Here is a 15,640-nt window from a genome sequence, read left to right as displayed (position 1 = left end):
TTTGTGCTGCTTAAGAAAGGAACACTAACCTGTAAATATGTTGCCAATGAACATGACATTAAATGATGTTCATTTAGCCTACTGTACCTGCAGTGTAAAACCTGGGTGTCCTTGAATGATAAAAAATGCCTCATTTAAATTTCCTGACTTTTAACTCTCAGGAAGATATTCACAAAAAAATGTCAGAAAATGAAGACTCTCCCACAGATGCCAATGGCACAGAGAAAGAGACAGCGGTTCATGGATCAGAAGTACCTGGCATGCCCCTGGAAAATAAAGGATTTGGGGAGGAAAGCACTATGTCATCTCATGAAAAAGAAAATGATGATATAGCAAAACCATCCTCACATCAGGATCTAGAAGTGAAACCGCCACTAACCACCATAAAAACGGGTATGATAAGTTTTTGTGTGTGACATTTTACAATGATCTGTCTTTATATGTATTAATGAGCGGGATTCTTTGTATTGTTCACCTTATTAAATATAGGTGCGGGTAGACACAGAAGAATTGGAGCACAAACGGAAAAAACCATCAATCAGACAACACCAGCTGCTGTATCCCAGACGGTCACCACTGCTGTCAGTAATTATTATTAGTAATTATTATATATACAGTAATTATTATTACCCTGTATATGAGACCCCCACATGATTGTAAAGCGCTTTGGGTGTATTGCAATACACAATAAAGCGCTATATAAATGCCTCATTCATTCATTCATTCATTCATCTATTTTATTTTATGATTTTTATTTTCTGTTATTTTATTATTTTAATTTATATCTATTTTATGAAATAATATATTATTTTGTTTGTGGATTATTTATAGTCTGGCATTCCATATTTTTGCCCATCAACAAAACTATGTTCAATAATTATTTTATTTATTCAATTAACTTTTGTTATTGAACATACTATGTGCATATCAGTTGATGAGGCAAATGTCTGTAGTTTGCACTTAAGCTGACTTGACTTGTCCTTCTCTCTCAGGTGTCAGGGAAGCGCTCTGTGATACTATCTAATGAAGCCCGAAAGGAGAAAATAAAACAGGTCAAAGCTCTCAAAGATGAGCGCAGAGCAGCTCTTGATGGCCGACACAAGTACCTCATCTCAATCATTGCAGAGATGATGAGCCTGGGCGACACGGAAGTCGAGGAGGCTATCATCTCGGATGATAAGGTGTGTAAAATATGACACTACTAATGTCCTCAAAATCACAAACATGTGGTTGCCATGTATAAATGTGTGTATGTGTGTTCTACAGTTCTACATGATTGAAGAATTCTTCTCATCAAATGGTTCAAAGAGTCTTACGTTCTTCTACCAAGTCACAGAAATGGTAAAAAACATGACTTGATCGTGACTGCAAAACATCCTAAAAGCATGATATTAACAAGCCATACCTGCCTGTATTTCTCTACAGTCCCATTCTTGGATAGATACCACAAATTTAGCCACTGGACAGAAGAAGCTGTTTATCACAACAGGCACTAATGAGGTACAACAACACCATTACTGTTACACTTTTAACAAAGTTTTCAACAGAAATAATAATAAGAGTAATAATAAGAAATGTTTTTCGAGCACCAAATCAGTATATTAGAATGATTTCTGAAGGATCATGCACCACTTTAAAGTATATGTGACCCTGAATCACAAAACCAGTCTTAAGTCACTGAGGAATATTTGTAGCAATAGCTAAAAATACATTGTATGGGTCAAAATTATAAATTTTTCTTTTATGCCAAAAATCATTAGGATATTAAGTAAAGATCATGTTCCATGAAGATATTTTGTAAATTTCTTACCGTAAATATATAAAAACTTCATTTTTGATTACTAATATGCATTGCTAAGAACTTCATTTGGAGAACTTTAAAGGCGATTTTCTCAATATTTAGATTTTTTTTGCACCCTCAGATTCCAGATTTTCAAATAGTTGTATCTCGGCCAAATATTGTCAGAGATATTCAATATTTCAATTTTGAAAAATTGACACTTAAGACTGGTTTTGTGGTCCAGGGTCACATATTATACATTTTAAAGTAACGGTATATTAAAACAGAAAACTAGAAACTAGATGTGTGAAAATAGGCTAATTAGTGGTAGTCACAACAAGACAAGCCAGCAAGACAAGTTGTTCCAGAGGGACTGTCCCTGCAATTAATGCAATTTAAGTAGCTTTGGATGGACAGCATGTCCTAAATGGCGAGTGACTAAGTAACTATATATGCATGTTGCTAAGGAGAAAAACAATGAACTGGGTTGCTCTTCATTCACTGATTGCAGGGTCTTACCGGGCAGTGTTTGTTTTTCACAAGAATCACGGACAAGGCCATAACAACCACAAACATATCCCAGGTCAGTGTGGGCTGAGGTGTGCAGGTTTATTTTTCGAGTGTAACTGGTACTGTTTAGTATCGTCTATAGATCATTGGATACACTTATGTCATTCTCTGTAGGAGGTGAATTTTGGAATGCTTGACTGCTCAGAGACAAGTGTCCTGCACAGTTTGGAGTTTCTTTTTACTCAGGTCATGAACCAAGCCCTCAAATCACAAGAGGTATGATATATGATTCCATGAATTTTATGAATAATGAATGGAATTGGCATGTATAGGACAGGATATGTAAAGCATTGCTTTCTGTCTTGGACCATATGTTAATATAAAAAGTCATCCTTTGAATAGACAGTTTTTACATTAAAACAATTTTTGCTCCAGTAAATTAGCAAAATTATTTATTAAAAGAATTGAACACTTTATGACAGTTCACTCACCCTCCAAGATGTAAATGAGTTTGTTTCCTCTTCAGAATAGATTTGGAGAAATTAAGCATTACATCACTTGCTCACCAATGGATCCTCTGTAGCGAATGGGTGCCGTTAGAATGAGAGTCCAAACAGCTGATAAGAAAAATCCACAAGTAATTCACAAAACTCTATGACATCCATAGGGACTTGCTCTATGAAATCCATCCAACTTGCACACTTCTAGCTTCAAACAGTTGCTTCTAGCTAAAATACAAGTCCTCTATTCTGTTGCCTTCGCAAATGAAAAAGTCATCTCATCAGAATCAGAAGAGAAATATGCACAGATAAAGCAACGTTTACAAACAGAAAAGTCCAAAGCAGTTTTAATTCAATTTAATTCAAATCGTTGCAAAGCAGCTTTACAGAAAATTTAAGTTTCTAAATTATATTTAGTAGTAGCTTATCAGTGGTGACTATGTCAAGTTGATGTCCATATGGCAGAAATAGTAAAAATTTTGCAGTTAGTTAATGACACCCATGCACCGCCGAAGGGTCATTGGTGAGCAAGTGATTCAATGCCAAATAAAACAAACTCATCTACATCTTGGATGGCCTGAGTGTGAGTACATTTTCAGAAATGTTTCATGTTATTATTAAATTATATATTTATGAACATAAGTTGTTATTATCATTAGAATACTGAAATATAGAAAATATACAAATCTGGAACTTTCTGGTCCCAAAATACACGTAGCATATACAAAATGACATATTAATCGAACCTTTCCTTCAGGATTGGGGAGCTATAAAAGGTGGTCAAATGAGTCCAGATGTGCAAGACTTTCTGAGGTCAGTGGATAAGTTCAACGGTACCCTTTCTTCAGTGATGAGGAGCATGGATGAAAAGTTTAAGCTTCATAACATCCCATCAGCCCCTGACCTGAGTCATATACAGAAAGCTGAAGACTACAGTAATGCAGGTAAAATATTGAATATGGGTAAAAGAGAAATAAATCAAATCCACTCTATTTGATGTCAAAGTAATAATATTTGGGTGAGGCAGAGGGCTTAACACGTTTTCCAATTGTATATAAAATGTACATACTATTTATAGGAATTATCCCAAGGTCACATTTTATTTGGTGCACAGAAATAACATATTTCGCTTTTAATAACCATAAAAATATAGCACACACAAAAATTACAAGCCAGTCCTAAACCTTAGCTGCTATTATTCTCTTTTTTGGCTTTGGCATTAAGCTAATAACTCAGAGCTGGTAGAAAGTCTGGAAACAGTGCTGTTACACTGGGCCAAGCAGATAGAGCAAGTGCTGACAGAGAGTGAACGCATTAGGAAAGAATCAGATGATATTGGACCCTCAGCAGAGCTGGCACACTGGAAGCGCAGAATGATCACCTTCAGCAGGTACCATGCCATCCAGCAGTGTTTTTTCTTCAGTAATAACATACACAATTGGTATTTAATTTAGTGTTTATACATACATTCAATTTACTGTGTATTCATGTTTTTTCAGCCTCTTGGATGAAATCAAGGACCCCTATGTGAAGATGGTCATTGGTATATTGAATGCAGCCAAGTCAAAGACTCTGAGTAAATGGAGAGAACTGGTCAGTTAAGTAGATGTTTTGTTGTGCTTTGCATTTTCATACTTTTTAATACATATTACATGAAGAAATGCCACATTTTAAAGTCGCAAAGAAAAAAGTAATTATGTTTTGCATTTAGAAAATATTTTTAAGGCCATCAACGTTCGTTGTATTAGACATTATTTTAAGATTTTCCTCCAAATTTTGCTTAATAAATCTCACTCATTAATGTGATCCTGTCTGGTCACAATGATTTTTGTTTTTAAATTAATATCTAAAATATTAATATAATAAATTCAGTGCAGTGAATATGCAGGATTAATAAATAATGTAAATTTTTTATAACCTGTTTTTTTACATTACGATAAAAACAATGAGTTTTTTGTATTACTGGATAGAAATTTTAAATTGTAGTACAGTTTATAATAGATTGACATTTTGTTTGTATTATGCTGTTTTCTGTCTACAGGATGCAAGTATTACGGTTGTGGCCAATGAGGCTAAAGATAATGTGAAATATCTATCAACTCTGGACAAATTTTTTGAACTTTTGGAAAAAAGCACTCCAGTAAGCTCCAAAATTTTATACAATATGTTCTTCAGTAAAAAACTGTTACATAACCAAGAGTGCCATTTATGGGTCACTTTAACTGTCACAGCATGATTATTATGTAATTTTAAAACATAAGGCGTACTGATGGACTGCTTATAATATATTATCTCTTTTGCACAAGTTGCATTGGAATATTTCATGTGTAGATATTTGTATTGTTTGTTTCAGACCACCATGCTAAATCAAATTCCCAAACTGATGAACAGCATACACATGATTCAGCGTGTGTCTCAATATTACAACACCTCTGAACACATGACATCGCTCTTTGTGAAGGTCACTAATCAAATGGTGACCACCTGCAAGGCTTATCTCTGTCAAGGTGTGACGAAAATCTGGGACTTGGACAGGTTGGTCTTATGTAAGATGCTGAACTGCATTTCTAAATTTAAATAGACAAAATACATTGGTCTGTATTCGCATTTAGGAAGGAACTGCTTCAGAGGATGAAAGAATGTATTCAGCTGAACCAGGAGTACCAGCAATGCTTCCACCGAATAAAAGAGAAATTACAGGAGAACCCTCTTGAACGGAAATTTGAATTGAGGTCTGTAAACCATAGCATTAAAGCCAACTTAAGATCAAAATTTAACCCTATATTTACTTTCTTAACTCAGCTCTACTTTGTCATACCATCAGTGAAAATTACATATTCGGAAAGTTTGACACATTCTGCAAACGTCTGGAGAAGATAACAGACATGGCCACAACTCTTGAAGATTTTTCATGCCTGCAGTTTATGAAAGTTGAAGGTGTTGAGAAAATATACATGCGCTACCAAACGATTGTTTCCAGCATCAAATCCAAGACCTACAATGTACTTGACCACCGCAAATTAGAGGTAAGCTCTTATATTTTGATTTGGTTAAGTGTTTGTTTAGACATGATCCATCTCTCATATGACATGATTTTTTTTTTTTTTTTAGTTTGACAATGACTACACTGAGTTCAGAAGACAAATCCAGGGCTTATATCAGTCTCTTGATGCACTGATTGACACTTGGCTTCAACGTCCGCTCATTGTAAGGCCTTTTTAGTCACCTAAATGAAAGATTTATATTATTAATTGAACATTTGAATGACTGATCCATTCATTGCAGCTCATGACCAATAGATTACATAAATGTATTCCTCCTACACTGAAAGGAAATTTATTTACTGCACCCACAGACTCATCAGGTCCTTGACCTGCTGTCCAAATTTGAGAACGGTGTGGGCAGACAAATGGACCTCACCCAGAAGTATTTGGTAGTTCTGCAGCGGTATGAATGTGACCTTGAGTTTGTGCGCAAACTTTACCAAAGAGAGAAGAACAATCCCTCTTCTGCACAATTCAAGACTCCTGTAAGTTCCCTGTTGAGTGATAACCAAACTGCTCAACTCTATTTCATATTTAAATCATTTCATAAAGAATGCAAACATGCCCAAAACTTATTTTACACATATTCAGAAAATCCATCACAAGAAAACACTGGGACTAAAATTGTTTTACATTTTCTTTTGCAGTTGGCTAGTAAAATTCAGTGGTCACAAAATCTGTTTAAAAAAATTCATTTGCCAATGCAGATCCTAAAAGACAAATTGAACATCATGCAGGTAATTTACAAAGACAAGATTGTCACATCTCATCAGTAGATGAACAGTTTTATTTAAATTTTAATAGAATTTGAGCCTGAAAAACATCTTTTAAGAAACTCAATTATTTTGTCTTGACTTTAAGATGCCAGAGAGGAGGAAGATTATTCAGGCATACAACAAACTTGCTGCCGTGCTGCTGGAGTATGAAATGATACATCACAAAGCTTGGGTTGATGGTGTGGAACTGGGACTATATGGTCTCAAAGCTTCACTGCTGACTAGACACCCAGAAACCAAGGTTCACAAGTTTATTTTATCACATCAGAACAGAATTTCCAAAGACATTATTCTTTGGCAAAATGGAACATTACATTTTAAAACAGTTAAAATTACTACAAATTCTAATTTTTAATCTGTTATTATTTTTTAAAACCCAAACTATATACTCAAAAACAAATTAAAGAAATATATTTTATGGATTTGATCACTGAATCCTCGATTATTTGTGGATAGGTGTTCTATGTGAATCTGGACCCTCTAGTCCTGGAGGTTTTGCAAGAGGCAAAAAACATGTATACATTAAGTGCTAATGTACCCGATGTTATCTACAACATGGCTGCCAAAGAACCTCAGCTGAAAGAGTATCGTACCAAGTGAGTGCATAAAATATATACCCTACAGTAAAGGAATAGTCCAGCCCAAAATGTAGATAAGTTTGTTTCTTCATCAGAACATATTTGGAGAAATTTAGCATTACGTCAGTTGCTCACCAGTGAATGGGTGCCGTCAGAATAAGAGTCCAAACAACTGATAAAAACATTGCAACAAGTGATCCACATGACTCCAGTCTACATGACATTTAACGTCTTGTGAAGTGAAAAGATGTGTTTATAATAAACATATCTGTCAATAAGATCAAACAAGTCCTCTATCCATAATATTGCTTTCTTCAGCAATATTGAAATCGATGGTTCACCCTAAAATTTAATTTCTGTCATTATTTACTCACTCACATGTTGTTCGTCTGAATTAGGCGAGAAATATGCACAGATCAAGCACCATTTACAAGCAAAAACAGTGCTAAATAAATATGTTGGTGGAATTTGATGTGAGAGGACAACAGAGTATGGACTTTGTCACTGGAGAAAGTGTTTTTATGGATATTTTTGCCAGAAGTGAAGGTTTAAAGTTAAAGTGGATTATTGTAATGTTTTTGTTAGCTGTTTGGACTCTCATTCTGACGGCACTCATTCACTGCAGAGGATCCATTGGTGAGCAAGTGATGTAATGCTACATTTCTCTAAATTTGTTTCAATGAAGAAACAAGCTCATCTACATTTCGGATGGCCTGGGTGTGTACATTTTAAGCAAATTTTTGGGTGAACTACTTTTACAGTGATCATACTACACCAGTAATTTTCACCTTATTTATGCAATATTATTGCATAAAGCAGTGCTATTTGGGTGGCCTGTACAGTCGCTGCCTATGAAGTGTTCCAAATCAGATTCTATGATGGTTAGGGCAATGTTATCATAAGACAGCAAGGCATCCTACTCATGAACAAACAAGCATAAATTATTGATCTAAATTTAAATATAAGGTTAATACATACAGTACATTAATTTCACTGCTCTCAGATTACAGGAGATGCTAAGCAACTTTGATGCAGTAGTCAAGAGGATACCCAGTGTGCTACAGTCCCCGATGAAGCCCTTCATCAGATATGTGGAGACTGCCCTCTACCCTGGACTGACCATTCTCTCATGGACTTCCCTCAATATTGACCATTGTAAAAAAAAAAAAAAAAAAAAACTTGAAACCTTTCATCTTTAATGCTATTTTTGGTCTGCAAAAGTTTACAAGGGCCGCAAAAAAGTATATTGGTACTAATGTCACACTTATATAAAAAAAAAGAATTTTATTGCATTAGATAAAATATCGATATCACTCCACTAAATAAAGTTTGTGTTTATAGAATGACATTAAGTGACCTACTGTACAGTGTAACCTGTAGTGTTTAAGTGGCCAATGAAGAGTGTCTTAGAGTTGGGGAAATCTTTTGAAGTTAATTCTATTCAATGTCTAATCTTACCTTTGTACCTATGTCTTTTCCCATTGTTTCTCAGTCATAGGCTGTGTGTACAAAGCACTGCAAGAGCTGGAGCAAGTAGTAAAGGTTGTTTTGGATATTCTGGAATGTCGAATTGAGCGTACCTTAGAATCCATGGCTTCCACCAGTCTGCTGACACTGCCCAAAAATCAGACAGTTACACCTGAGATGTTCCTCACCAATACAGAGACCACTATCAACACTGCAAGACAAACGCTGAAGATGTGAGTGACACTTTCACTGACTAGTATGGTGTAAACAGCTATATTTAAAGCAGACTGTTCAAAAAGTTCCTCTGAAAATGTACTCAACCTCAAGCCATCAGATATGTAGATGAGTTTATGTAATTAGCATTAAATCACTTGCTCTCCAATGGATCCTCTGCAGTGATTGGGTGCCATCAGAATAAGACTCAAAACAGCAGATAAAAACATCACAATAATCCACAAGTTTTTATCAGCTGTTTGAACTCTCATTCTGACAACACCCATTCACTGCAGAGAGAATCCATTGTTTTTCGATAGTATAGTATCAAAATATACTATATAGTATATAGTAGGGGTGTGCGATATGACGATTTTTGTTCGTGGACGATAAAAATGTCTCCACGATCTGCTTTTGAAGAAATATCGTAGTAGTACAGTGCATTCTGTCAGCTGCAGATCTGGCACCTCCGTCTCTGTATCCGTCGATACTGTAAAACGCGACATACATTCACATCAGTGTTAACTCAGCGGTAGAGTTACTCTTACAGGACACTGCACTTATTCGCAATCACAAAAGTACATTATTTGCATTTGCTTTAGAGCCGTTAAACATTTCAATCACGCACTGTTCTGACGTGCGCTTTTTTTGAGGGGGTATAAGCACACGCACTAAAAGCCTGTCAAACACCTCCTGATTACTGGACTAAGTTAGCTTTTGCGCTAATACTGTCAAAACACACAAGGTTTACATATAGACTAAGTTGGTTATGTCTAAAATGAAAGTAAACAGTTGAGAGAAAGTCGGATACGTGCCTGTATATTAGATACGTGCAGGTCTTAAAGGGACAGTACTAAACATACTGCCGACTGTCATTAAAGGGATGGTTCACCCTAAAATTTAATTTCTGTCATTATTTACTCACTCACATGTTGATCCAAAACTGTATTTATTTCTTTATTGTGCTGAACACAAAAGAAGATATTTTGAAAAACGTGGGTAACCGAACAGTTGCTGGTCTCCATTAAATTTGAGGAAAAAAATACTATGAATGTCACGGTGTACACAGCAGGGAGGAACGAGGAGACCTCAAATAACAGTATTTAATGAATCCAAACAAGGCAAGGCAGGGCAGGGCAAGGCAAGGCAAGGCAAGGCAAGGCAAGGTTGACACAGACAGGAACACCGGGGAATAACGAGTAGACCAGTCCAAATCTAACTAAACAGGTATGAACTAAATACACAGGTTAATCATAGATAATTACTAAACACAGCTGGACGAGAATTAACTAATAATCACACTGAACAAGGACAGGAACATGACCAAATATGGAAACAAGAGGTGGGAACACATGACACACACGACAGAGGACTGACAATGAAAGTCACTGTGGACTAGCAACTCTGTTTATTCACGTTCTTCAAAATAACATTTATGTTCAGCAGAAGGAAGAAACTCATTCAGGTTTAAAACAACTTTTGAGTGAGTAAATGATGGTATAAAAATAAAACACTATGACAGAACTGACAGACAGAAGACAGAATTTTTATTTTTGGGTGAACTATTCCTTTATTAATAAAACAACAAAACACAAAGAGAAAAATCCCTCTCTACTCTTGACCGAACAACTTTAATACAGTTACTTTGCTTTAATAATAATAATAATAACAAATCTATATAGTGTTTTATTTTTGTATTTGTTCATTCAATTTCTTGAATGCTCCTCCTAAATATGCCAATTGTACCTGAAAATAAAGCACTGTTTTATTTGTATATTATGTGTATTTGAAACGTGTATCTTTGTTCTTATTTTTTAATAGCAAAGATAAAATTATGAAAGATTTTTATCTTCGCCCACCTTAGCCAAAAAATCTGCCATTCTTTTTTATATTTTGTTACCTTGAAATGCTTTGACTTTATAATAGGGAAATTAGTTTGGCTGTAATGCTCAGACAACTTGCAAAATAGTAAAACCAACATGACAAAGAATCGTGATAAAATCATGAATCGTGATATTTTTTTTAAAACAAATCATGATATGATATTTTTTCCGTATCACCCACCCCTATAGTATCCTGACTGAGGTCCATAGTTAAATGTGATTTAAAAAATGATTTGAGGATTCCTTTATTTTCATTCAAGTGCAAGCAAGCAGGTGGAGAGCTCAATGATGGAGATGGTTGAAGAACTGAAGAGAGTGCTAAAACCTTCAGAAAGGGTCAACTTGGAGGTGCTGTAAACATCAGTTATGAAGGCTTTATTATTATTTATAGTTATAAAACACTTTTTAGCACTTAATTAGATGGGTTGTAGCTCATTATGTGTGATATTACTGCTATAAATGGACACATAATAAGTATAGTTTTCTGAGAAAGTCTTGATATGTATGTTCAGAACTACAAATGTCTGCATCCTGATGCCAAGCAGAAGACACGTTGTCTATACTGCCTGCCATGTGCTTTCTATATCATGATGGGACAGTTATGTCAGAAGAACACAGAGGCCCTGGTCAGAGGTATACATGCATTGTGGAATCATGCATCAGAGTTTCATCTGAAAATTGAGAACCTTACTTGTATCACCTTTTTGAGTCATTCATTAATGTTGTGTTCTTCATTTGAAAGCTACCAAATGCTCTCTGGATTCTCTGTGGCGTCGGCTACTTATTGTGAGCTCCAAGTATCGTTCTTCATCTCAAAGTGAAGCTGCCGTTCAGTTTGCTCTTTTCAGGGTTTCTGTTGAGCTGGCCATTCCCAACATTGTCTTCAGACCAAGTTTCGAACAGATACAGGTACTACTGACGTGAAAACAACAAGGAGCATAATATCAATATGTAAACTGTTCAAAAGTTTGGGGGGTTCTGTTCAAATAAACACAGTTATTTTTTGACTTTCTGTTTGTCAAGAAATCCTGAAAAAAGTATCTTGATTTCCACAAGCAGCACAACTGTTTTCAACATTGATAATAATAATAAGAAATGTTTCTTGAGCACCAAATCAGCATAGTAGAATTATTTCTGAGGGATCATTTTACTCTGAAGCCTGGAATATTGGCTGGTGAAAATTCAGCTTTGTTATTACAGGAATATTTCACATTTTACAATACATTCAAACAAAAAACAGCTGTTTTAAATTGTGATAATATTGTCCTATTTTTACTTTTCGATCAAGTAAATGCAGCCTTGGTGAACACAAGCAAAGTCCCTTTCAAGGCAAGTCTGTTCACTTGGCGGCCATATTTGCAATGCGTCCGGGCAGCTCATCCAAGACCAACTCCTATCTAAATTAATGGGGCAATCCTGAAATCTCAATAACTGCCCGATGAACTCACAATTAAATTACATATTTCAAATCACCATCAAAATCTGAAATGAACTGCCCCATGAATGTTGTTTCTTATGCTCAAATAGCATTAAAAAAGTTTATTTTTTAGGTTAGACCAGCCAATGCGCATGCACGGTCATAAGCGCGAGTCTCAGGTTTCTATCGAAACCGGAGCTTCTAATAGCCGCTGCAGTGACGCAATGACTTTACTAATCAGCGATTTGCTCTTTCGTTTAGAAGGCAGGACTATTCCACCATATTGCGTGTTGCAGTTTCTCCCATTAATAATTATAGGAGTGAACCATCTTTGTATTTCTATAGTCTTTGGCACAAGAGACTTCTTTCAAAAACATTACCAACCCCAAACCTTTTAACAGTTGTGTATAAAGTATATACATAAAACACAAGCACAGAATAATAAGATGTGGTTTGATTGACACTCTTAGTGTGTTTTTATAAACCATCAGAAATGGACATCTTCATGTGTATACATATTGATATGAATTAAATTCTAAAACTTTAGATTTATTCCTAAGCACTAATTAGTCCTTGTTGTGCAGGGTATTCTCAATAAAGCTGTGAACATGGTGCTTTCAATGGCAAAGGATATTCCACTCTGGAAATTTTCCCATGTCCAACAAGAACAACTGGAGGTAACAGAATTAAAGGGGTGATCTGGGTTCAAAACAAGTTAAGCTTATCAATACATTGCCTCACAGACTTCCATTGTTCATGGAAAGTGCTTCAATATACACTTGATTTTTGCTCGTTTTTGCACCCTGATAGTTACAAAATTATCCTGTGGTAGTTACTGGCATGTGACAGATGTGTTCTAATCTTTATCAGAGGTTAGTTAGCTGTAGAAGTTTTGTGACTCCACAGGCAGAGCAGGCAGCAGCACGTGAGCTTGGAGATGAGACTCTAGTCACTAAACCACTCTTGCTGAGGACTCTGGACAGACAGGTGACAGAACATAAGGATGTGAACAAGGCTTTGTCCCAGCTTGTCCCTGTGGTGTCCTCTCTCAAAGCAGATGCTGGGGACATCCTGAAAGGGTTGTCTCAATTTTCAGCCCTGTGGAAACAGGTATTCAGCAAAATCTCTCTCTCTCTCTCTCTCTCTCTCTCTCTCTCTATAGATATATAGTGTGTCAGTAGGAAATATCAGTTTACGTTTCTAAACATTCATTTTGCCGTTAATTGTAATAATCCAGTGAGATTTTTGTTTGCACAAGGAGTCTGACAACAGCCAGTGCTCCACACAGAGATCTGATCTCATCATCATCCAGTCTGTCTGGAATGACATGAAGAAACAGAACAAATAGAGACAGACTAAATCCAGAAGAACTGTAGCAATGTCTCCAAGATGCTTTAAGAGACCTACATATGCAAAGCTACCCGAAAAACTATGCACAAGTGCAACTAGGGCAAAAGCTGCTTTAAACGCAAAGGATGGTCACACCAAATGTTTTAATTTAGTTAATAGAAGTTCATTGATAAAGAAAATCTATTAATGACATTATTTTTGACGGCATCCTCATTTTACAGCATTTTACACAAGTGCCTAAAACCTTATTGTACAGTATTGTAGCTTTGCTGCAGGTAGGTTTCTTGAAGCATCTTGAAAACGTTGCCACAGTTCTTCTGGATTTAGTCTGTCTCTGTTTGTTCTGTTTCTTCATGTCATTCCAGACAGACTGGATGATGATGATGAGATCAGATCTCTGTGTGGAGCACTGGCTGTTGTCAGACTCCTTGTGCAAACAAAAATCACACTGGTTTATTACAATTAATGGCAAAATGAATGTTTGGAAATGTAAACTGATATTTCCTACTGATACACTACAGCAAAAGATAGAAATTACTGACTTTGAATTACTGTGAAAATGCTAGTGTTCTAATCATTTTGGCCACCACTGTATATATATTATAATGTAATTATATTAAATATTTAAAAAATTATAATTATATATATATATATATATTATTTAGGAGTGAAATATGATCCAGACATGTTTATGACAGGCACATACACATTTTGTAGCATCAGGACATCAAAATGTGTGACATTTCACGCTTTCCTCCAATCTAGGACCCAGCAGAACAGGTGAAAGTATTTTTGGAGACCAAACCATTATTGTCAGAATTCAGCGACCAACTATCTCTGTATTCTGTACGTAATTTTTAAATAAGTCTTATAAAATGTAAAGATAGCTGCAGTCTAACTGAGAGTGATCCTAAATTCCACTACATGTATTTGATTAGACATTTGACACCCGGATTCAAGAGCTTCCTTCCACTTGCATCGTCTGCCCCATCCTCTACGAAACTGACTCTCTCAAACTGTCCCTCGTTCAAGAGTGTCGCACATGGAAACGTGCATTTGGTGTGGCTCTAAACCAGAAGGCCTCTGTGGGCATGGCTGAGATTAGCTCTTTTGTGGATGGGGTGAGCAAGCAGCTGCAGAGGCCAATTTCTGACCTGGATGACGTGAGGGAAACCATGGCCGCCCTGCAAGAGATACGAGAAGCAGAGATACGGATAGAGACCACCAGAGGACCGGTGGAGGAATCGTTTGCGCTGTTAAATCGCCATGAGCTGTTCTTCAATGATGGAAATGCGGAAAAGATTGATGGGGTTGTGTACGCCTGGAAGGAACTTAATGTGACGGTAAGAGAAGTTTTTGAGACCATATGAAATAGTATTCAAATATATGGTAGTTTATTCTCTTTATTTTTTCTACTTTGTCTAATCAAGGAAGTAGAGAATCATCTTTACTTTGTCCTCTTGGGATTTAGGATTGTTTGTAAAGGTACATTGATCTGTTTTTAATTTGAAGGCAAAAGAAACACAGAATAAACTTTTGGAAATTCAACCTCAAATGAAGGCTGAGCTTGTTTCTGGAGTTGAAGTCTTCCAGCAATCTGTGCAAACTTTCTATGCTGACTATGACAACAGGTTAATTTGCATATTATCTTAATGCAGTCTCTTACGTACCTCTGTCATTGATTATAGTGTCTTAATAAAGCCTCTGTTTTGTGTTCAGTGGTCCTGGAGTAGCAGGTTTGGCCCCACGTGAAGCCAGTGACAGGTTGCAAGTTTATCAGGCCAAGTTTGATGAACTGTGGAGGAAATTTGTCACCTTTTCTAGTGGTGAAGAACTGTTTGGCCTCCCTGTTACAGGTGCTTCTGTATTTTTTTACCTTGTTAATATGGGTTTAAATTCAGAAAGGACAGGGTAGATGCCATGTTTACTTTGAATTGAATGAAAATGAGGCTGTGAGGGACAGACATGTAATCTGGTCAACGGTTTGTACTGCCTTATGGTTCTTGATGTAATGTTCAATTTTCTATTTGTCATTTTGTCAACTGGAAATTGTGAATGTTTTGTCATCTAAATTATTGACACCAGGGTATACAACAGTACAACCCACTGTAAGCTTTTTTAG

The 15,640-nt window shown here is 36.1% G+C and overlaps 1 protein-coding gene across 3 annotated transcripts in view; it reads left to right on the top strand.

The window, feature by feature from the left end:
• LOC131533490 (dynein axonemal heavy chain 5-like) overlaps positions 1-15,640 on the top strand; it is a 48,359-nt gene that overhangs the window by 1,626 nt on the left and 31,093 nt on the right. For 2 of the 3 annotated variants that reach the window (XM_058765835.1, XM_058765833.1), the window contains exons 2-31: positions 162-393; positions 490-581; positions 993-1,181; positions 1,267-1,341; positions 1,426-1,500; positions 2,292-2,363; positions 2,465-2,566; positions 3,548-3,734; positions 4,015-4,180; positions 4,290-4,383; positions 4,832-4,930; positions 5,144-5,325; positions 5,403-5,522; positions 5,615-5,816; positions 5,902-5,997; positions 6,146-6,319; positions 6,482-6,571; positions 6,696-6,851; positions 7,067-7,206; positions 8,192-8,343; positions 8,681-8,888; positions 11,012-11,099; positions 11,264-11,384; positions 11,494-11,660; positions 12,753-12,845; positions 13,075-13,278; positions 14,284-14,364; positions 14,457-14,861; positions 15,031-15,149; positions 15,238-15,374. In XM_058765835.1, coding sequence (XP_058621818.1) covers positions 180-393; positions 490-581; positions 993-1,181; positions 1,267-1,341; positions 1,426-1,500; positions 2,292-2,363; positions 2,465-2,566; positions 3,548-3,734; positions 4,015-4,180; positions 4,290-4,383; positions 4,832-4,930; positions 5,144-5,325; positions 5,403-5,522; positions 5,615-5,816; positions 5,902-5,997; positions 6,146-6,319; positions 6,482-6,571; positions 6,696-6,851; positions 7,067-7,206; positions 8,192-8,343; positions 8,681-8,888; positions 11,012-11,099; positions 11,264-11,384; positions 11,494-11,660; positions 12,753-12,845; positions 13,075-13,278; positions 14,284-14,364; positions 14,457-14,861; positions 15,031-15,149; positions 15,238-15,374 — 4,300 coding nt within the window. In that variant the 5' untranslated portion in view covers positions 162-179. The remainder of the gene's footprint in view (positions 1-161; positions 394-489; positions 582-992; positions 1,182-1,266; positions 1,342-1,425; positions 1,501-2,291; positions 2,364-2,464; positions 2,567-3,547; positions 3,735-4,014; positions 4,181-4,289; positions 4,384-4,831; positions 4,931-5,143; positions 5,326-5,402; positions 5,523-5,614; positions 5,817-5,901; positions 5,998-6,145; positions 6,320-6,481; positions 6,572-6,695; positions 6,852-7,066; positions 7,207-8,191; positions 8,344-8,680; positions 8,889-11,011; positions 11,100-11,263; positions 11,385-11,493; positions 11,661-12,752; positions 12,846-13,074; positions 13,279-14,283; positions 14,365-14,456; positions 14,862-15,030; positions 15,150-15,237; positions 15,375-15,640) is intronic. The other variant, XM_058765834.1, reaches the window with a different exon arrangement.

Source organism: Onychostoma macrolepis, chromosome 24, assembly GCF_012432095.1.
Source record: "Onychostoma macrolepis isolate SWU-2019 chromosome 24, ASM1243209v1, whole genome shotgun sequence".
Classification (NCBI taxonomy): Eukaryota; Metazoa; Chordata; class Actinopteri; order Cypriniformes; family Cyprinidae; genus Onychostoma; species Onychostoma macrolepis.
Note: the sequence above shows the minus strand (reverse complement) of the source record. Positions and strands in the feature narration are given on the sequence as shown.